Below are 23,665 nucleotides of genomic sequence, written 5' to 3' on the forward strand. Positions count from 1 at the left end.
CAGAAACAGGGATGGCTCCTTGCCAGGAACAGGGCCTAAGAGCACCATCAGGCCCTGATCCCCCCCCACCTCCTCAGGGCTCCCCTCGCTCACCCTGCCCATGGCTCACACCACCATTTCAGCCCAGCCTGAGGCCATCAGTCCCTGGGCAGCCCGCCCTGCTGAGTCTGGCCCTTTCTGCAGGCTGACAACCCCAGGACAGGCAGCTATCCCAGAGTGGTGCCTGAGCCCAATTCCCCTCACAGGGACCGATCCTGATCTACAGACTGATGTCCCTGCCTGACCTCAGCCCTGCCCTGTACCCTGCAATACTACACAAGCTTTCTCTCACTCTTGGGAGTATCACACACGGTACGTCAGTGGAGTTCTGTGGTGATATGAAGTGAGGGAATTGAAGAGACTAAAGACAAAAGCAAGGAGGAAACCAGACTTGATAATTCCCCCTTCAAGGAACCTGTTTTTCATGGTCTGTATACACAGAGACTTGAAGTTCACGTTATTCAAAACCAGGCAGAATTAATTTGTGCTCTCATTGCTTTGCATGTGAAAATCCAGGCTTGCCCAGAAGCTTGATTTAATTCTCCTACAGCCTTGTAAGCCTTCCCATCTACTCATACCTTGAAATACTAGTAGCAGCAAATGGTAAAAATGATAAAACAACTTTAGGAGACAAATCATCAGAGTTTTACCCTCTTAACTTGAGGAGTCCCAACATTTTAAATCCATGAAATTACTTTGTTGTTACGTTTTCTAGAGGATAATACTGTGATCCCCTTTTCCGTCCTCACCAAGCATCACAACACTGATGAGGGCCATCAGCAGCATCTCACCCACAGACCTCAGGAACACCATAAATGCGTCTGAGCCTCCTCTCCAGGACAGGGAACCCTGCATCCGTGTGTCCTAACAGGGTCCCTGCTCTGTCCTTCGCTAGTACAATTGCTACGGGAAATCCCAAAAAACAGTGAGGAATTTTAAATTCTGTCAGGTGCTTGGGCCTTTTTACAGCAATCTCTGTACATCAGCTGACACAAGGCAGTACCAATAAGTTATAGATGATATTTTCCTCTTCAAATTCCAGGCCAGCTGTTCAGCTGCTGGCTGAGGTGTATCCTAAACCACAGGTAACGTGTTATTGGGGGGTGGGGGACACCCCCGATCATCTGCTCTTCAGCGCGTCCCGCAAAGCACCCACAGGCAGGGAAGATAAACCTCTCGGCACGGGCACCGGCAGACCAGCGGGTCCGAGCCGCTCCCCGCTCCCACCGCGGCTCTGCTGCATTTCCCGCGGCTCTGGGGAAGCGCCCGGCTCCGGACCCGCTGCCGTGCCAGGGCACGGTCCGGCGCACACGGGCTGGGCTGGCTGGGACATCGCGGGACGGCCCGCAGGAGGAGAACGAGGAAAGGCGGTACCGGATTCAGCCGGGGACAGCCCGGCCCTGCCCTCGCCTCCCTCCGGCTCTACCCGGCCCCGGCCCCGTCGGGCCGCCCCGCGGGGCGGGGAGCGGGCGGGGGCCGCGCAGGGCCCGAGGAGGCCCCGGACCCCGCTCCGAGAGGGTGCGGTGGGGGCCTGCGGGGCGATGTGGGGCCGCGGGCTGCTGCCGCTGCTGCTGCTGCTGCTGGGCGCTGCGGGGCCGCTGCTGCGGCCGGCGGGGTCGGCGGATCCCGTCAGCGCCGAGCGGAGCCTAGCCTGGGGCCCCGGGCTGGACGCGGCGCTCACCGTGCCCGTGAGGCACTTCTACATCCAGGCGGTCAGCGAGGCCGGACGCAACTTCTCCCGCTCGCCGCCAGGTATCGTTCGTGTGCTCCGGGACGGGCAGGGGCGCGGAATGGAGACCTGCCCCGGGCTGCGGTTTCGCCACAGAACCTGGCAGGAGGTGCCCACCCCTTCCCCTCTTCCCTTCCTCCTTGCTTCCTTCCTTCCTTCCTTTCCCCGTTCCGTGCGGTGGCTGTGCCATCGCTGCTGCCGCGCCCGGGACGCGCAGGACAAGCAAAGCACATGGTCAGACCCGCCTTTCTTCTGGTGCTGCCCAGTGCCTCCTCTGCTCCCACCAGTAGTCACTCTAAACAGTATGGAATTTACAGCAAAGATACAGTAAGCTCAGAAAGAACCAGTGCTCCTGGAGCTAGTGGATGTAAAATCCCAGTACACAGCTGGGAAGTGGTAACGTAATTAGTTTTAATGCCACACACACACCAGTTGCTTAAAATTTCTGTCTCTGTCAGCAGAGCCCTCTGGGCTCTGTTATCCTACTGCTGCTCCGTTAAGGAGTAATTTTCATTTGTTGTTTACTCAGCACAAGCACAAACCATCCCATGACACTTCTCCTGAGGGTGGGAATTGTGTTTGTTCTTACAGATTGGTGGTATGATGCCAGTCAACTGTTTGCTGCTGCAAATTAACTCCACACACTCTGTTTATAGTTTAAATTTGGAATAAAAATTACTTTTGTATCACAGATTCCATAATGAAGATAACCCTGGGATGGCCCCAGAGGAAATACTGTGTTGCTAACTTTCATAGGGTAGAGGCTACTTAATTTGTTCACAGAGATGGTACTGAGAGGGCAACTACCATGTATGCATGGCCTCTTCATGTTTTCTTAGTTAGAAAGCTGCTGCTTGCAGAATTAAAGAGTAGACATACATTGTGCCAAGGTTTTGGGTTTGATCCCATCCCTGTATGGGCCATTCACTCAAGAGCTGGACTCAATGATCCTTGTGGATCCCTTCTGACTTGGAATATTCAGTGAATCCGTGAATTATACAGGCTGTGTCTTCAGTCTGACAGAAGCGTGGATACTTCAGATATTTCTGGTCTGGACTTTCCCCATCTGCTGTTGCACCTTGGTGCTGGATGTCAGCGCAGTTTTGTATTTGCAGTCCAGAATGCGACTGCACGCTCCCTGCCAGTGCAGTGGAGGTTGATAGCAGCTACACAGGGAGAGTCTTGGGTTCAAACAACAGGTTGCTAGAGGTGGAAAGGTGTGAAGTTCATTTGAGTTCTCATGCTAGTGTTAGTCTTCCAAAATAAACTGGTAGGACATGGGTATTGAGAACCTAGTTTTGATCACAGTGTGTTCGTGTGTGTTCATGTTTATGTTAATAAATTCAGTGTCCCAGGAAAGCTTCCAAGTCCCAATGCCATCTGGCATGGAGTGATCTTCATTCATCCCATGACCTGCTGTGGCCTCTAGTCAAAGACAGAGCATGCGTGCTGCTGGCAGGGAAGAGCTGTTGCCTCGGCATGTGCTAACTGCTGTCCCATGCCAATAATTGTTTAGGAGGGTGCCAAGGATTCTTAAAAAAATTAGTGGAAGAGTTGGTCATATTCTAGTGCATGACCACTGTTTAAAGTATTCATAGAGACCCTGGCTATGAGCTTCTGTTCTTGAATGATCTAAAATGTTCAAACCTGTAAAATGTCATTAAGAATTAAAATGAACAATATTTATTCAGGCACCACTCTCCAATATAACCTAAATACATCTCAAAATATATCTGTTGAGATAGCAAAAAATCCACATTATCACCTCCACTGCAAAACAGAAACACTGTGATCAGAGCAGCAGAGCTATGGTTAAGGCATCACATTTGTGAAATTTGTCCAAATCTATTAAATTGGTTTTTATGTGCATTACAATTTCAGTCAAGTGGATCAGGATTTACTGGGCTCCATTATAAAATTTGTATAGCATAATTAGTAGATTTTAAATCCAGATTTGTTTTCTGAATGTCAAGTCTGTTCACTAGAATTGATATGCACCATTGCACATTGCACTGGAATTTCAACCCGAAGGCTGTAACTGTGTGACCTTTCTTTGTAGGAGGATGTTAAATGATGCAGAATTCATTCTTTCCCTAGAAAAATTATTTCAAAGATTAAGAAAATCCCAGCTGAAAGAAACTGAGCTTTCTTTTGGTGTAAACAGCATAGATTTTTTTTTTCTTTAGATACTTGGATACGCCTTATCCTTCTTTTCTGCTAGGTTTTAACAACTCCCAACCATGTCTTTATATGCTATTGACCATGATAAAATCAGCTGTTAACTGTTGTTCAGATGATCTACATACTCTGCTAACAAATATTTTTCAAGGCCTCCCAGGTATTCTTGCAGGTTTCACCGAATCTCTCAAAGAGCAGGGCATGCTTCTTCCAGCTTTCATTCCACTGCTGCCAAACAGAGTTGTGCATCTCAGTTCACTCACCTCCATACCTGGGCACTGCAGGAACTCCCTTCGGGTCTTTGGTTGACCATGATCCCTGGGCTTTTGTGATGGTCACACACAAGACCTGTATTTGTTTGTTACTGATATATGCTCTTGCAGCCAACTCTCTGAAAGCATAGGCTTATAATTCGTGTGTCTCTTTAGTGACTTCATCAATTTTGTGTTTTCAATAAATTTCAGTAAAACAGTTGAATCAAAAAAATCTTCTTTTCAGATCTTTTCATTTCTCTTTAGCATACATGTCAGAAATCGGATGACTAGGTTTTTTATGTTCTTCTTTAGCAATTTGCCTAAATAAGTATCTTGTTACCTTTTTCCTCTTTCCCTCCATTTCATCACTTGTTCCTCCATGCATGGTGTATCTCTTTTGCAAGCTGCACAGAAGAAAAAAGAAGTGTAAAGCAGGTGTCATTATCCTGATTTCTTAAAGTATCCCATTTTGACTGTGTCTATATTTTAGTCTCTCTTCATTACTGGGAAATTATTTTGTACTTAAAATGCTGTCCCAGACATGTTTTCAGGGTAACAGAGAACTGCTAGCAGTGCTGATTCAACAAGGACACATTTTTCTTTTACAATTCCTTTGGATTGAGAAAAACAAGAAAACATGAGTGAAAGTACCATGGTAACTTCTTTCAAATAAAAAATAAAAATCAGCAAGAAGTTGTTATGATTAAGTATGCATTAGAGGCCTTGGCCCCATTACACAATGAACGTTGTAAATTAAAAACAAGAAGTCTGTTGCCTCCAATGAATTATTTGTATGCACATGAAATACTCAATCTTGAGTTTTTTCCCCTTCACTGTCAATGGAGTTAGCTTTTTCCCAGAGAGCTTTGTTATCAGTCACTTCCCTTATCAAATGATTCCTGTGTCTAAAGTGACACCAGCTAAAACTAGCAGATCCTTTGGGTGGATCAAGGGCTTCTCATGTCTTGAGCAGGATGTACATAACAAGCAGGGAACAAGACCCACGTAGTAATATCCTGTAGGTGAGGACAAGGATATAAAATTGAGTAATATTTGATTTGTGATTTCATTTTTATGACAACTGAAAACTTATTTTTCTTCAGTTGGAAATCACTATACCCAGCAAAAATGAACTTTTCTTTGTGAACCTCATGACGCATTCTGGATTTGAATACTTCTTCATCCAAATAATCCTGGGTGATAACCATAGGGAGAGGCTAGTTGGTTAAAGTCAACTGCTTTGAAGCAAGTTAAAAATGGTGGTTGTGATTTGCAGTGACCTTTGAGGCAGAGATGTTCATTTCTTTGGGAGAGTCATTTAACCTGAATATTCTTGCATGGTATTTGACTTGAATCCAATTTCAAGATCCAGTGATTTAAGGAAGACATGATTGATCATTAAAAGACTGGTGCTTATCACATCAGTGCATTTATCTGTGGATACAGAGTATAGAGTTAGTTGTGACATCTCATGTTGGGACATATTCAGATTTTAGTAACATCTTGATTTTTTCTGGATTTTTTTCAATTTCATTTATTTCGTATACTACTTGTTGGTAGCATTCGTTGTATTTGTTTGGTTCACAATGCTTAGACTGTCACACTTCATGAATAATTTGTCCCCCTCTTTTTTTTATTGATAAAGTTGACAAATGACCACTTGTGATAGAATTCAAGAATGTAACAGACTTATGTTTATACATACTCATATTGTCCATAAATTATAACATATCTTAGTGCATTAATGATGAAATGCTCGTGCTCTTTAAGCACAGGTCAGACAGATGTCCAGGGAACATCTCTACTATTATTCTCTTATCCCTGCTTTTCAGTAGCTGGGACTTTAAATGTGCAAGACAGTCAGCAACAGCCCAAAGCTGAAAAATTTGTATGTGACTCCTGCATGCTGCAACTGCCTTTCCACAAGCTGGCAAGTATTCTTTTCTCCTGTTACTTTAACTTGATTTCCCATCTTTCTTACTCTAGAGGAAATTAATTGTTTCTCAGAGCACTAACTTGAAAACTTAGAATAAAACCTAATCTTAGCTTCAAAATACTGTTAGTCTTCTTTCTTGTAATCGAATATTTAACTTTTTATCTATATCAGCAGGTTTTCCATTAGAGGTGTGCAATGACTAAGAATATTTGGTAGGATGATATTTCTTTACTGGAAACTAGTTTTACCAACTTGGTATAATTAAAAAATTGTAGTGAAAAATTAATTAAATTCTATGGTCTTAATTCAGTGGAGTTTGCTCCTTATCTTTATTTACTAGATGTGATTCTAATAGCTTAAAGTGATTTTGTCTGGTTTTATTTTCCTCTTGCCAGGGAAAACACAATTTAAAGTGGTAATTAAAGCACTTTCTCCAAAAGAAGTCACCAGAGTTTACACCCCTCGGCCTCTGGATAGAAATGATGGTACATTCCTTATGCGGTATCGGATGTATGGAAGTGTCACAAAAGGCTTAAAAATTGAGATACTTTATGGTGATCAGCATGTGGCTCAATCACCTTATATTTTGAAAGGTAAGGGTATTTTTTGATGTAATGTATCAAAGTTTTGATACATCAAGTTTTGAATTAGGATGTATTTGAAACTGCAATATCTGGGCTGCACAGACAGTTCTGAATCCCCCGTGGGCTTGGCAGGTTCACAGAAATGGAGCTTCATTCAGCAGAATAATTTCACCCTCACAAATGAAACAAGTCTTGTATTTCTGAAAAGAGAAGAATGTTGCTGTTTTCTCAGTTACACTGCAAAATTCCAAAAATTATAGAAAGGATGGTTTCCCAGCAAAACTGTAGAAAACGTGGTATTTAAAAACGCTAAGCCACTGTAATGTATAAATTATGTGTGCTGTAGAATCACCAACTCTGGGTGCTTTGTTTTCCACAGGACCAATTTATCATGAATACTGTGACTGTCCTGAAGAAGACGCTGAGGTCTGGCAGGCCATGATGTCTTGTCCATCCCAAGAACCTCAGATTACCAAAGACTTCATTTCGTTTCCCACCATTGACCTGCAGCGAATGCTTAAGGAAATCCCAGCAAAGTTCAGCCAAACGAGAGGCGCTATTGTTCATTACACTGTTCTGGATAATCACATCTACCGGCGCTCCTTAGGGAAGTACACAGACTTCAAAATGTTCTCCGATGAAATGCTCCTGTCACTGGCCAGGAAGGTATCGGTTTGGTTCATGTCAGGCTATTTAGGCAATATCACAGAATCACAGATTGGTTGGGGTGGGAAGTGACCTCTGGAGAACATCTAGTCCAACTCCCCTGCCAAAGCAGGTTCACCCAGAACTGGTTGCACAGGATCACCTCTGGGGTGGGTTTTGAATATCCACAGCCTGTCTGGGCACTCTGTTCCATGGCTCCATCATCCTCACAGTGAGGAAGTTTTCCCTCATATTCAGATGGCACTTCATGTGTTTGAGTATGTGCCTGTGTTTAAGTATGTGCCTGTTTCCCATTGTTCTGTCGCTGAGCACCATTAAAAAGACTCTGGCCTCATCCTCTTGACACCTAAAGATAAGATATTTGTAGATATTTGTAAGCATGGATAAGATTCTCTCTCAGTCGTCTCTTGTCCAGGTTAAACATATTTAAATATGGAAGTACAGCAATTGTTGTTGTATCTTCAGATGTATAACTCCTGAAGTAAGATTTGACATTTGTTTTTCCATCAAGGCAACACTGTGTGGGCGCTGGCCCTGCCAGTAATGAAAACATTTGTAAAGCTCCAAGGGCTAAGGCCCAACTGTGAGCTGTTTCGTGGCCTCTGGGTGTTCCTTTCATACTCATTTGCAGGGCAGAAGCTTGGAATTCATACATTAAGCACAGCTAAATCTATGAGCTATCTGGTAGGTGAACTGAGGAATAGATGTAAGAGTGACAAACAGCTTCTCTGTGTTATTATCCTCTCTTGGGCACACGGTTAGGTTCGTCTTCCTGATGTGGAGTTTTATCTCAATGTTGGAGACTGGCCAGTTGAGCATCGGAAGGCTAATGATACACCTGGTCCTGTACCTGTCATCTCCTGGTGTGGCTCTGTGGATTCCAGAGATATCGTCCTGCCAACGTATGATGTAACCCACTCAACTCTGGAAACCCTGCGTGGAGTCACCAATGATCTCCTTTCCATTCAAGGAAATACAGGTGAATTAGAGACTGTGGATTTAAAAAGAATTGGTGATTTCCATCAAAGATGCAAGTTGCATTCAAATAATATGTTAAAGTCTCCAGTTCAAAGTGCCCTAGGACATGTCTGAATACAAGCAGCTTAGTTTTTTCAGATTGCAAACACTTTTCAACACTGCCACTAAGCAGGTGTGTCACTTAGAACCAAAATTTAAGAACTCCAGTTTGCAATAGACAATTTGAATTTGACACTAAAGGTATCCAGAAGATACCTATTGTGACCTGGCAAAGGAAACTAAATGTAATTAAAAAGCCCTTCTCCTCAGTAAAGGACTCAAATACATTTCTTCTAATCAAATAGCAACCCTTTTCCTGACTGTGTTATGGCCCACTGTTCTGTTTACAAAAAAATAATTTGCATCCTGAAAGAAGTAAGCTTGATACTATAGTGCAGCCTATTTCAAATGAGAAAACATTGTCTATATGAAAAAATACCTCAGAGTGAGATCTCCTGAATTTCTTTTCTGGCTTTGAAAGAAGAGTCAGCTTTACTGACAGGTGTCTTCCTCCCCCTCAGGAAATTAAAGAATATTTAGGAATCAAATAAATGGCATAGCAATACCTAAGGAGTAAAATGAGTGGAAAGTTATTTCTTTTTATTTAATTAGTTCTCAAATCCTCTTTTCTTTATTAGTTTTCAAATTAAATATTTCAATTAAATGATCAGTTAGAGGCATTGTGTGTTTAACTCACTTAGTAAAATTGCTTTTCCAATTAGGAGACAGTAAGAGACTACTCCATTTAATAGGTCCTTTAGGGAAATTTTCAGCAGAAAGGTGAGGAAGGGCAGAGTTAATGTTTTTAAAAGCAGGCAGTAAGCAGAGATGAAGTCTTTCAGATTCTTGCTAAATGTTTAGAGGACACAACATAGCCATTTATTTTCTTTTTTAAGGCATCATTAAGTGGTTCTTCAAGGACCTAACTAAATTGCTGGGTAACAGAAGTGGATTTTACTAAAGAAATTTGGTTAATGTGGCAGGCTTTATGGACGGAAAATTGCTTTAATTATTAGTATTTTCCTTACATATTTTATTATAATCCCTTACATAGCTTTCAAGATAGTTGAAGTTACTGAAATACACAATTGTTGAGTGGAAAAGTAATTCTCTAATTTTCCTTTTATGAGTTTCTCATCACAAAATTCAAACCAGAATTGGGAATTTAACCCTGTGATTAATAAGTGGTTATGGGAAACCATGCCAGTCCTACCATGTCTCCAAGTGTAATGCCACTGTCAAACCAAGTTCCTTATTTGCATTGAACAGATCCTGAGCCTCTCACTGCTGTTTGCTTTTGCCTTATCACTCACTGCTCATAGGCCCCTTCTGGGAAAACAAAACTGAGAGGGCTTTATTCAGAGGTCGAGACAGCCGAGAAGAACGTCTCCATCTTGTCAAGTTATCCAAGGAAAATCCAGAGCTACTAGATGCTGGAATAACTGGATATTTCTTCTTCAGAGAAAAAGAAAAAGAGCTGGGGAAGGCTCAGCTGATGGGCTTCTTTGACTTCTTTAAGGTAGCAATCAAATTACGGTTTTGGATTAGTTTTACGTCAAGTTCTTACCAACTGAAAAGACAAGGCTTACTTTTGTTAATTCATTTCAGTAAACAAAACAATTACATTGCTGTGGGAGCATGGGTCCATGCAGGTAGATAAACCACCTGTAATCAATGTCCTAATGTGACACGCTTGTAAAGAAAGTCAAGAAAGACCTTTAGAGAGACATTTTGGCTTATTTTTATTTTTTAAAAGTCTGAGAAATTTGATTTCTCACCATCAGGGTTTCTTTTATTTGGGGTAAATATGAAAACAACTTATATCCATTGCAAGTACACTGTGAATGTCAGAATGAGTCTTTGTAGTAACAAATTAGAAAAATAGATGAGTGGTTTTGCTGTACTTTAACATACAAATTCTACTTCAAGAAAGATATAAAAAATAAAGGGACTCTGTATAAAGCCATTATAATATACAGCAATTGAAATTCTGTTCTGAAGATCGATATTTCAGAAACACTGTTAACAGCCAAGAACATCTGCCAAAGCAGTACATTCATGGTTTTAGTATAATGTTTCATCTTGTTTTATGTTTCAGATTATTCTGCATAATAGTGTTAAGTCAGAATAAATTTACTTTGAATTGAAGTATAGATTAGTTTTAGTTCCTTCCCTGATGTAGCCTTTGCTCTATCCCAGGACACTTCAATATGATACTCATCAGGCATGATACTTCAATATGATACTTACCAGATGACACAAAGGTTCTTGACTGTCAGCCTCGTGTTGAAAACAAATCCTTCTTCCATTATGTTATCCAGAAGACCATGAAACTGTACATGCTTAACACTAAAATGAGTTTGAAGATGAAAATTAATAAACATGGTTACTTCTTGCCTGTTAAAATAATACTTTATATACATCCCATACAAAACATTTCACCTTTTTTTCCCCCTCTCTTCACACTGTAGTACAAATACCAAGTGAATGTAGATGGCACCGTAGCAGCTTACAGGTTTCCATACCTCTTGCTGGGTGACAGCCTGGTATTGAAGCAAGATTCCCAGTACTATGAACACTTCTATATTGGATTAAAACCTTGGAAACATTATGTTCCAGTTAAGAGAAACTTAGAGGACTTGCTAGAGAAAATAAAATGGGCTAAGGTAAGTTCCATTATTGATTCAAGTTCAAAGTGATAAACAAACATGTAAACAATTTCTCTTAATAGTCTCTTAATACATATTTTGCATGAGTTCTGTTGATATCCTGGAATAAAGGAAGTACATTTTGTTGTTAGTATAAAATGGGAAGGCCTTATTTGAAGTAACCATCTCTATTTAGGGCAATACTTAAATGTTCATTTTAGGTATGGGCAGAAGAGTTCTTGAGTCAGAGCCTTGGTGTACTGACTAAGGTAATTGTGAAAGAACCAACCAGATTCCTAGATACGACTTAATTAATGCTATAGCTTTTTTAGCCCCTGATTAGGGCAGAAGTTACTGCATGTTTTGTTTGAATGTACAAAAAATTGCTTCTCTCTGTAACATGCTCAGAGTGAGAGGCTGGGATCCTGTAAGCAAACAGATACAATTGTGTGATTGAAAACACTATTTGTGCTTTAAGTCAAAGTGCTGTTAAGGTTAAAAACACACAGGAGAAGTTTCTCTTCTGAGAGTACTGTAGATCTGCCTAAGGAATCAGAGAATACTAAAAGCTTTGAAACATAGACCTAAAAAGTTTGAGAATAAGTACATGAATTCATGCAGTTATTTTTAAAAAGAAGGTGTTGAATTCCATTGCACTGGACAGGACAACAGCTGTGGTTTTGTCCTCTGTAAAACTGAGAGATATCAGAACTGATTTTGAAAAGGCTTGAGGCTTTGACAAAACCGTAGAGCAGTAATCAACTGAATTTTCAAAATTGGTCAGTTAGTCATGAAAGTTGTTATTGACAGCCCTAAGATAGCAGTAGCAACAATAAAAGCAATCCAGTATTTTTAAGCAAATCTGCAATTTTAATCATGCCTTTGCAATCTATCAGTAATTGCAGTTAAATTTGCAGATTTGAATAGCCCATTTAATAAATGCTAGTCAGGCTTTGAGTAACTCACTGATTGCTCTGTTATTCATTTATTTCTTCTGAATTTCCCAGGAAAATGATGAGGAAGCAAGAAAAATTGCTAAAGAAGGTCAACTAATGGCAAGAGAATTACTTCAGCCTCACAAGTTTTACTGCTACTATTATAAGGTGCTGCAGGTAAGTACAATAGATCACTTTATTACTCTTCCCACAGCTGCTACTGCTAGCAAAGTTACAACTTTCATATTCAGTCCCTACTTAAATCGATAGCAGACATGGTACATATTATTCATAGGAGATGAGTGTGAAGAGCTTTGCTAAACCCTGCTTCGTCATTAAAAAAAGCTACCTGACATAATAGTTATTTTACAAACTCAGGAATTTTTTCTTTGCCCCCATCCCCAGTCAGCCCTGTTTTCACTGTCACTTGGTATTTGGTTTCCAATAGATCCCTGTAGGAGATAATCTGTATATCCAGTTTTCTTTCTTTTTACCTTCATACTTCTCACACATCATGAGCTACCCTACTACAAAGAAGTGTGACTAGTAGTGTAGGGGGTGAAGCAGGCCCAGTAGTCATTTCTTCCTTTGAAAATGCAAATCTCTAGTGAGAGAAGTTCTCCTCTCTGAAAGTATGGATTTCTTTTTCCTGTACTGCTGTGCAGTTAGATGTCAGCTTCACCAGTGACAGGTTAACAGAGTTTGGAAGTGTTCATTGTACAAAAATTACATTTTTATGCATTATCTGCATGAAGGGTTAGGTACAAATGATGACAGTATTCAAGTTTCCATAATAATAGGCAGAAACATGAGAGGAGGTTTTCAGAGGCAATGTAGCCTATTAGTAGGTGTGTTACAAAGACACCTCATGCAGAGGTTGTAAACAATGACATAAGGAGCCTGGATAAAGGTAGGCTTCTGAGTGGAAGGGAGGAGGAAAGTACTGCTTCATGAATTATATGTTGGTGCTTATAGCATTCTTAAGTGTTGTTTACATATTTCAGAAATATGCCGAACGCCAAGCCAGCAAACCTGAAATACGGGATGGAATGGAACTTGTACCTCAGCCTGATGACAGGGACTCAGTGTGCAGTTGCCACAGGAAAAAGCCTTTAAGGGAAGATCTATAACTGTACTGGATGGAGACAATGACCCACTTAAAATGCAAGAATAGGAATTAAGCTGTGAAATCCAAGACTCTTATACAGTAGCAGACGTTCTTAGTTGTGTATTATTCTTGTATTTTCATACCCTTTTTCACGCTTGTTCTGATCTACAATGTTGGTTCTCACAATTTTGGCTCCATGACCTCCACCAGACAGACACTGAGCCTGCAGTGGGGAATGTCTGGAGGATTTGTTTGATGCACTGCACCAAGCAGGAAGAGGAGCACAGAGCTGCTCATGTTCCAGATGGGACCTATTTACCCAAGTTTTATGAGCAACTAGTCACCACAAAAGATCTTGCCATGAGTCAGTGCAAGTTATTCTAAAGGAGCATTTGTGATACATTGAAACAGTATTATTATTTCCTCATAAAGTTTACCTCAGTGTTAGATTGTTTCTTGTATACAAAACAATTTTCAAACTAGACAAAAATGAATGTTTGAGATTTACAGATATCAGATCTGGTTATGCTTTCACATTATTTTGTGGTGTATGACAGGTTACAGACAACATGATGTAACACTCATCAATTTTAGAGGAAAATGGAGAGGAAGGGGAGAGATTAGAAAAATATGTTTGTAAGCATCATGGCTGTGAAACACCAGAATTAAGTGCTGCTTTAAAACAGACCCTGTAGCTATCACAATCACAGTGGTTTGGGTGCCAGGTCACCACCCTGAAGATCTGTTCCCTGCCAGTGACTGAATATAGGCACAGATCCACAAAAGGCTTGGGAATTTCAGGCCATGGGAAACACTGGTGTCTTAGTTCAACACCACCATCTACAGTATTCTAGACTACGTGAAATCTGAAATTTGTTAGCAGAGTTTTAGACCACCTAGGTTTAACTTTTGTGTAATAGTCTAGGGGTTAGAGTCCATGTAAAGCAATTGGGAAGCTGGTTGTCCTCTGTGGTTTGATCAAAGCCATTTTTTCCAGAGGGTGCCTTAGCTCCAAACTGGACAAGAGGTTTTCACGTCTTCTACTGAAGTTCCTGTGCATCCATGAATCTAGGAGTGTGAAATTCACAGGGGCAGTAAGATCTGGTCATATCTTTTTGATAAAGTCTGCCTTTGGATGGGGAAGAAGAAGAATCCTAGTCCTGGATGCAGATCCAAATACCTCTGTTGGTTTTTGCCCAAGTTTGTCCGCTTCAAAATGCATAAATAATCCTGGAAGGAGGCACCAAGACCAGTGCCCACAAGCACCCATTTCTGTGTTTTCATCTTGGCTAATGCAGCTTGCCTGAGCAGCTCCTCAGTCACTACAGTCAGATGAAAGCTTTCATGGATACCAAATTCTCCCTACACTAAAAAGAATGGGGATATCTTCAGACAGTGGACTTGTCTGACTGATTTGATTTGATGCACAAAAATAGTGCTCTACATGTCATGCAGGCTTTGCTCCTGGTTCTGTGCTGAAAATTACATAAAATTTCTGCATTAGAAAGGCACTATGCTAAATATGGAAAGAAATTTGTCTTTCTAAAGAGGTCAGTGCAACTGTCCATCAGTCATTTATTACATTATGCCAGTTCAGAAAAAGACCCGTATCGTGTTGCTCTACCCATAATCCTCTTTGTTCTGGTTCTAACACTCATATTTATAGGAGTTGTATTTTTATTTAGCATGAAAATCAGTCCTAGAACTTCAGGCTATAAATATATGTTCAACTCATCTAACATAAATTTTTCTACATCAAAGTTCAGGAACAGGGTTTCATTGCTGAAGCTGACACTGAAGACTGAGTATGCGCTCCCCTTTTGTTCTATGTGTACAGTCATTTTTACTGTATTACATGATCTTATTTTGGGAAATTACCCATTATGCCATGTGCTTTTTATATTCACCAGTGTTTACAAAGGTGGTGTGCTCAGCAAAGGCAAGTAAGCATAAAAGATGGTTGAACAACAAAGTTTTCCACATATTTCAAGTCAAGACCCCAAAAGGGATTCATTTATATTTTTTAAAATGGGAGAGAATAGGGGGTGTCATGGTTATTTGGAAATGTATGGACCTATGTAGGAAAACTTGCCTAGCTTGAAGCAGAAGTCTTTCAAACTGAAAGAAGAGTCAGATAAATTTCAGATTATGAATATAATGTGAATGTTTTATCCCTCCCTTCTTCCCTCATAAAAAGGGAAAGAAACTATTCTTAATTCTTCTCTGCCAAAAAAAGTCCTTGCTTTTGTAATAAACATCTCTCCAAAGCAAAGACTAGTTTGTCAACAGGGTGCCTTACAGCTGCTTTTATAGCTTACAGGCAAGAAATACCCTGAAAAATATGACTGCATTCATCTTCTTGCTGTAATGAAAAAAATAGTGAAGAAATAGTGGAACTTTTACTACAAGTCTATAGTAATTTGAGAAAATCTGGTTCAAAGAGCTCTTCCAAAGGTAAAAGAAGGCAAAGTCTCTCTTCTTTCCATTGGTGCTACTATATGCAATTTAAATTGTAATGAAGAGTGATCATAGCAATTGTCCCACCAGGCCAGGAAAGGTGTCAGATCTATTTGAGTTTGATGAGAGGATGATACCCATTGGCCTGGTGTGTTACAGGAAATGCTAAATAGTGAGTAAAACCTGGTTTTGCAAGTAAAGTGTAATACATTAAATAGAATTTTTTAAGTGGCATACATAGACTGGACTTTGTATTATTCTGTGGTAGTTCTTGAACAATGACTGTTCAAAGCTTTAAAAATCTCTTGGTGGTGATAATTTTGGAAAACTGTTACCATACCACAGTATTTTGCTATAGTACTTTCAGTTTTTAAATAATAGAGTAAAACCTGTCCTGTTTCCATCAGGGATTTACCAGTGATGACAGAGGCAGATTTATTTGTTTGAAATAGTATGTCCTAAAGTCCAGGGCCAATGTTCTCAAACACAGGAATCTACAGAGAAGGGGTTTGACTTCCAGAAATGTTGGGAAGGCAGTTCTTTGTTTTCAGATTTCTTCAGCCTTAACAGTAGCTTCATATAAGCAGTTAACACTGCTTTTATATTATGTGATATGTATGTCCTAATATATTTAGGCATTCACGTTTGGAAATACCCAATCTCAATTTCATCTTGAAATGAGAACTAATAAATCCTGATCTGTTGAACATAAAAGAGATACAGTTTCATATATATTTTAGACTGGGGTTTTTTTTTTACATTTACCTCAACATCACCAATATATTTGTTTTGTGACAGAATTGTGCCAGGCCCGCCTTGCAGATTCATAATTTAAAAAACCCTATTATCAAAGCTTGTCTGATGGAATGTTAGATTCAAGCATCCATGCCGGGGAGCATACGCCCGACATTTATTACATTACAAAGTAAATTATTTAGTTAGGGAGGAGAGCTGACAAGCAAAACATACATCACCTGTTGGAGCACGTCTGAGAAGCTTGCAAAGAAACTATAATAAGGAAAAGAAGCATTATATAAACCTACGATATTATCAGCTCCTTTAGCATTGCAGTTTTGCAAAAATTTTGTCTGAAAGGGCGGTGATGAAGTGCAAGCTGTTATATAAATATATTATTGTTTAAGTTCACAGGATTTAACAGCTAGAGTCTTCTTGTCTGTGAGAAGTTTTATTGCATTTTAATGAGGCTATATGAGTACAATGCTTCTGTGTTGAGTTGTTAATAGGAAAATCTATACTGCAGACAGTTATGGCACTAATTTTGGGTTTTGCTGTGAGAATAAGGGAAAAAGGATTATTTGCATGTTTGTTTGAAGCCATTTCAAACATCTGTAGCACATTCCTTAATTGAGTCCTGTCATGTGAGCAGTGATAAGCAGGAGTGTGGCCAGCAGGCCGAGGCAGGTGTTTCTTCCCACCTGCTTGGCAGTGTGAGACTGCAGCTGGAGTCCCGTATTCAACTTTGGACTCCCCTGTGCGAGAAATACGTCAACACCCAACAGGGTGATAAAGGCAATGGGGCACAGGGTGCATGAGGACAAGCTGAGTGAGCAGGGCTAGGTCAGCCTTAGAAAGAGAAGGCTTCTCAGAGGGACACAGCAGAAATCCTGACAATAGACGCAAGCTGCATCATGGGAAATTCCAATTAGATAAGGGAAAAAGAATCCTAAACTGCTATCCCCAAGGAGATGAAGCTTGTTCTGTGTGACATCCAGATGTTCATTTTTCTACGAACTACACTTCAGTCACACAACAAGCATTTATCTAGTCACATAGCAGAGGGATGAACCCAGCTCTTGAGTGTCTCCAAGAGGCAGGGTAGCCTTTCTGTGCTGACACTTTTGACACTATTCATGATTATGTCTCCCTTGATAATACTGACAAAGTTTTGCACGTATTTTTGTGTTGGCTTGTAAGGCTATAAAGTTATATATCAATTATACTTTTATTTCATAATATTAATATGTATAATATAATGATTTACCTTACTAATGTACATTATCACAATATATCCTAGTCATGCAGTACACAGAAGATTTGACAGAAGTGAGATACATTGATTTGGTGTTACAGGCCTGGACTGAAAGTGCAAGACCTGCTCTTTCAAGGAGCCGAATATATACTTTACAGGTATGAGACAATTGTAAAATATTGTGAATACAGTTATGAACCATCAAAGATATTGATTTTAAGCAGTCAGTGAGAATATTAACGGATTTATAAGTTATACTTATGGCTTAAATGCCAGCATACTCTGTAGGCCACTGGTGAATGAACATGACATATTCCCCTCTCACTCCCAGCACTAAAACAATCTGTCAGGATCCATCTGTACCACAGGTTTGCAATATGGTGTGGAGAGACTCAAGACAGCTCAGCAGAGTGCCAGAAGGGCCTACCCATCCCACAGGGCATGTGAAACATGATAACCTTCCTGCTGGAAGCCCACAAAGTGCATTGTCCTGGATGGAACCTGTCTGAGAGATGATCAGTCCAAGCTGTGCTTGTGAGACCTTAACTTCCCCTGTAGTTTATGCAACTCGAAGAGGTCATTTACCATGAGCAGATGATTTTGCCTATCTTTGGGTCAACAGTAGCCACACTTTCAGCTAGTCTTCGTCTCCCAAGATGCCCAGCCAAGCTGTTTCACCACTCCAGCTGCAGAGATCTGCCATCTCATGACTGATACCCACGATAAACCAAAATGGTTCCTACCACGTTAATATCCTGCAGGTCCAATACCTGATTTCATCTTGCATGTTACTCTCACCAAAATTTTAAACTTGCAACAGAAAGGTATTTGAGTATCTTATTAACATTAACATGGAAATCTGCTCTCAGAGTGAAAATGGTTTAAAATGAAAACTGGGTTTGCTTCCAAATGATGATTTTTTTTGCTCAGGACCATCAGTTTTTCCCTCAGGGAGAAGGTAGTTTTGTCAGTACAGGTCATTTCGTTTAATGAAAAAAAAAAAGAAACGTTATTTATGCAAACCAAATAAAAACCACTCTGCCTGTAATAATTGTTACTCTTTTTAAAAAAGATACCTGTTACAGATACATTTTTAAGTTCTTTGTAGCAGAGGCAGATCATTAATTGAACTATATAAGCAAAATAAGTTTGTAGGGATATTTCAGGAACAGGCTATCCTTTATTACTGTACACTGATAGTGATCTCCAAGATTAGGTAATTCTAAACATTGAAAATAAGAACCTGGATTATACAGTAAGAATTTATTTGCTAAAACATAAATTACAGAAGAATCAAGAAGATATTATGCCTCTGACATAAGCACTCAAGCAAAGTCCTGTAGTGAAGAGATTCAACTCATTCTGCCAAATGCCCTGAAGTTTATTTAGGTTTTTTGGCAAGTTTTCTGATGAGTTATTCAGAAAATGTCAGGAATGTATGATACTGATAGAAGCTGCATCTCTGACAGTAAATTCTGCTTTCTTCTGCCTTAGGAACAAAGATACTTTAAATGTGGACTAACCCTCTGACAAAATCCAGCATGCCTTTTCACACTACAACTGTTCCATATTATTTAGACTTTGATATTTCCTCCATTCCCTGAAAGATTTATTTGTGTCTGTAAGGTAACCAACAGTCACACTGATCCCAAACTTCCTGTAACTGAACCTGAGATGTAGGTATGAATTTTAAATACTTGGTTTGTACTAAATTAACTTTTGACTCTTTAAAAAACTGAAGCATTTAAAGGTGGTAGAGATCACATAGATTATGACTTTCTAACAATTGTAAATATTTGGCAATACTGAAATACAAGTAGTAGATAGATAAGATGCAGAATAATTCTCAGTATTTCTTGTGAAATAGTTTCCAAATTCTGATTACCTGTGAGACAGCAGAATTCCCAGTGATAAAATGTTGTCTCAAATCAAAATATTCCCAAAGATCCAGAAAAAGTGTTACTTTTTCCTGAATATTAGTAATACTATATGTATAGTGAATTGTTCACTGGAATAATTAATGGCTATTTACTCTTTTGCAAGATATATATATATATTTCCCTCATTGCAATTCCATTCCAGTCACAGAAAAACACAATCATTTGGTCTTTTATTTCAAAGGTAGAGAGACATGGAAAAATTGCCTATTCCTGGTAAAATTTGAACTGATCAGCTCAGAACAGGCAGTATGTTCACGTAAGATGCCAATTTGAGTGAGGTCTCCTCTAGGTCTCCTCCACCATCATATAGAAATGGTATAGATTCTTATGAATCTAATGAAATAAAATCTTCAGGAAGTCCTTCATGAACACACAGCTCTGAGTACCATCCACAAACTCAAGGCTTTACTTGAATCTGGTGATCACTGAACTACCCTCATATGCAGTAGATGTTTTCTCCATTCCAGTCCCAAGCTGATATTACCCCAAAGCAAAGCAATTCTTCTGCTCAGAAGTCACCAGCTTCAGCCTTTTCCAGCAGCTATGGTCCGCTGTCAAATGTGTTTGCTATATTTAATATCAAGTTACACCCTGCCTTGATGGCACGCAGTAATGCATAATTGTTGTCAGACTGGATCTGTTAAGTAGGTTACTGGTTGCAGCTGTCACCAGTTCCTTGATGGATTATCTTGTTAAGGAGGCCATTAAAAATCACTTTTGATGGGGAATACAAATTATGTGCACATAGACCAGACTCTGGTCCCATTAGAGTAAACAGCACTGGATTTTTGCTGAGTGCATTCAGATTTGTAACAATAGATAAGGTCTTGAAGGTTACCTGATCCAATGAAAAAAATGAAGGGAAAAGCACTTACTGCTCATAGACAAATGAAAAATTAGCTTGATAATCTTTAGGGTTAAGACTCAGAACATCTAAATCTAGCTAATCAGTTTCCTATACCAAAGAACTTGATAGCTGAACAATTTGTCACCTCAATCAATTCACTTGAACCACTCCATCACTTGTCAAGACTAGCTAAAACCCTAAAGCAAATAAGAAATTATATGCACAAGGAGAAAAGCTATGGAGATGAAATATAGTTCCTTGGCAGTTAGATTTATTTCTCATGGTTACACCATCAAGTAAAATTTTAACAACCTCTGCTCGGATATGAAGAGCCCAATGAATGTGGATGATAAACTGTCATTTTCAGGGCAAGGGAGGCAACACCAACACCCAAAGAACTCATTAAATTGCATTTCCCTTGAAAATTGCGTCCTATCAGATTGTAGTCTCCTACTTCTTTCTGAGAAACAAAGTGGTCTGTTCCTGTAAAACTCTTAATTCTATATAAAAAGAGAAAATATGTTATGATACTGGTCACTTAAGTAACCCAGTTTAGTAAGTAAGAAAAAATTCAGACATTTTCTTGGGCTTCTCACGTAAAATGCTCTGGCATTTACTGCAAAATTGTGTTAATTAACCATATCATTAATTTTGGACTTCTTGGAGTGGATCACTATGCTACATTATCCCAAGTTAATAAATGGTTAAAATTTTCCATCCTCAACCATTGCATGGGAAAGAAATATTTTCCGATTAAATAAATATATTCTGATAGGGCTCAAAGACTTAAAAGTGGTTGCCTGAAGACAATGAAACTAAGCTAGGGCTCTCACATAAAATATTGTATGCTGTGTTGAATCTAAACCTATAAAGTTTCTCCTCTCCCCTTTTTGAAAAAAATCATCAATTCATGAAGGATCAGTAGTTCACTAATTGCTGAGACAGATTTTCCTTTGGGAAAGAAAACAAATCATGAGTTACAAAATTACTGTTTCGACTTCACAGGAACACTTGCTCCCCTCATGGAGCCAGCAGGTATTCCCTTGGCTGGTATCTCACAGTCTGAGAGCCGTGGCAGCTTTCCTGGCACTTCCCCAGGATCAAGCATTCACTCACAGTAGGGAAATCAGCCCCTGTATTTTCAGTTAAACCAATGCTTATTACAAGGTCCTCTCTCTTTGGCCAGGGAACAATGCCATGTATTTATAGTTACAGCTGCCTTATTCGTATAATATTGCACCTACATTTGTATTCTCCCTTTATTGTCAGACTAATACTTGTCTGGATTTAGCTTTGCATTTTAATTTAATGTTAAATTACATGTAATTGCTTTCTGCAATAAATTTTAATTTGGAGTACTGATGGGGATGAAGGCCTCTGGCAAGAGGTGGCTCTTAAAACTGGCCTGAGTAGTTTCAAAAGCTATCCTGTGAGTATAGTTGGGCCTGCTTTCAAACAGACTTTATATAACTTTCACAGCTTTTTGATCACTGTTTCAAAGTCTTCGTCTTTGAAATAAAGCTGCAATATAATCAGCAAATCTAGGGTGTGTTTTGTGCTTTATGTCCTCTTCTTCAATCAAGGATTTTGAAACTCTTTGTTATATAAAAGGCAAAAGGTTTTGTGGAACAGTATCTCATGGCTTAATCAGTACAGACATTCTCTTCTTTTGTTTAGCTGATTTTATCCATCTAGCCGATCTAACAGCACTACCCATATATAAGAGGTTTATTTTAAAATAAAAAAAAAACTTTAGGGTTTGGTGTTTTTGAGGTTTTTTTTGCCTGGAATAGAGAAAATAATACAGGATAATATTCTACATTATAAGAAGGATTAATAAATTAAAGTGAAATAAAGTTTCTTCTTTCTCTGATACACTTAGAATTTCCTGTTATCTGGGGCTGGATCAACAGTGTGAATATGATAGTCATCCTTCAGGTCTTCACATTATTGACAAAGGAAGTCAAAGTAGTACACATGCTGCTGCCATATCCAGCTGGTCACAGGCTATGCAGAAACAAACGTATTTATTTGCTTATCTGGTAATCTCTGATTTAAGAAACAGAGGTTCTGCTTATTTAGCAAAATGATGGACATTACATAAAAATACAAATGGACTTACATATCCATTTCAAAATTGTTGGGAGATTCAGTTGCATGTCTTCAACTGTCATTGAAATCAGTGACAAAATCTGCTTTGTTGGCAGTAGGGAGATACTCACCAATGCTCTCCTTCCTGAATCTTCTTGATGCAACTTTAATTTAAACTCCAGAACTATTCAGTAATAGAAGTACCATACTAAACAAATACCAAATTTTTAAAAAATGACCGAGTCACTCCCTGGCAGCCAGCAGACACCCTGAGCCTGGAGCTGTCAGACAGGGCTTGCTGTCGGAGTGCCAGCTCCCTGTGAGTCACCTCCTCCTCCTCCTGGCTGGATGCTCAAAGAAAAAGGTGGATTTCTCTGCTCATTCCCAGCTGGTGGGAAGCACATTTGTCAAGCCATGACACGAGTTTCAGCTTCTGCTGCAGCTTACACACGAGTGTCAGGCTGAGGGGGAAATAAGCACTGTGGAAAGATACATGGACTCAGCAGTCTGAAATGGGGGTAGTTTCATTGTTCAGGGATGGCTTTCTGTGATCTACATGAAAGCTGCCAGTTGGAAGAGACCCACAAGGATCATCGAGTCCAGCTCCTGGCCCTGCACACGACATCCCCAAGGGTCACACCATGTGCCTGAGAGCCTGAAACTGTGTGTATCCCATCCTCAAGGATGATCACAGAACTGTTCCAAAACCTTCACTGGTGTCCTGTTCAGCCTTGGGTTCACCTCTCATATTCTTTCTGTTCTCTCATGGTCCCCAAGTCTGTTTTCTGGACCATCTCTTGTGAAAGGCCACTCACAAACCTGCTCCCGCCTGCTTTGCTTTTTGTTATTCCTGCTTGGTTTCTTCTGTGCATGTGCTTTGTTTTTAATTCAGGGTAATGTACTTACAGAGGTCAGTCTTCCTGAAGTGAGGTCCTACAGTCTTGCTTGCCCAACAGATGACTCTAATTCATCAATCATACAAGTATCCTCTGTTATTACTTAAAAAGGAGGAGGAAAATAATTTTTCAAGGGTCACAAGTAGTTATGTACAGCTAGAAAAGAATTCAAGAAAGGATATGGATATAATGACCTAATTTTATTAAAAAAGAAAGTTGTGTAGGACTAAAACATTATTTTTCAGAGTATCTCTGTAAATTCTAAGCTGGAGAAAAAGAGCTGAGTTTCACTCAGTGGTTATTTTCAGGAAAAATACATTTAGGGATGTAGATGCTCTATTTCAACTGAC

General features: G+C 39.7%; 1 protein-coding gene across 1 annotated transcript; it reads left to right on the top strand.

The window, feature by feature from the left end:
- The first annotated feature begins 1,330 nt into the window (after nt 1-1,330).
- POGLUT3 (protein O-glucosyltransferase 3) lies at nt 1,331-21,862 on the top strand. The gene is made up of 8 exons (XM_058858953.1): nt 1,331-1,791; nt 6,532-6,729; nt 7,100-7,386; nt 8,149-8,365; nt 9,726-9,922; nt 10,875-11,069; nt 12,059-12,163; nt 12,991-21,862. Exons 1-8 carry the CDS (start codon nt 1,581-1,583, stop codon nt 13,114-13,116), a joined length of 1,536 nt encoding a protein of 511 aa, XP_058714936.1. The 5' UTR covers nt 1,331-1,580; the 3' UTR covers nt 13,117-21,862.
- The last annotated feature ends 1,803 nt before the right edge of the window (nt 21,863-23,665 follow it).

The sequence above is a fragment of the Poecile atricapillus genome, chromosome 1 (genome assembly GCF_030490865.1).
Source record: "Poecile atricapillus isolate bPoeAtr1 chromosome 1, bPoeAtr1.hap1, whole genome shotgun sequence".
Lineage (NCBI taxonomy): Eukaryota > Metazoa > Chordata > Aves > Passeriformes > Paridae > Poecile > Poecile atricapillus.

What these genes read in the sequence shown, in the direction of transcription:
- POGLUT3 (XM_058858953.1), top strand. Translation starts at nt 1,581, where the DNA reads ATGTGGGGCCGCGGGCTGCTGCCGCTGCTGCTGCTGCTGCTGGGCGCT. An exon ending in TTCCATTCAAGGAAATACAG is followed by an intron (nt 8,366 to 9,725) that starts GTGAATTAGAGA and finishes CACTGCTCATAG; the next exon opens with GCCCCTTCTGGGAAAACAAA. An exon ending in AGAAAATAAAATGGGCTAAG is followed by an intron (nt 11,070 to 12,058) that starts GTAAGTTCCATT and finishes TGAATTTCCCAG; the next exon opens with GAAAATGATGAGGAAGCAAG.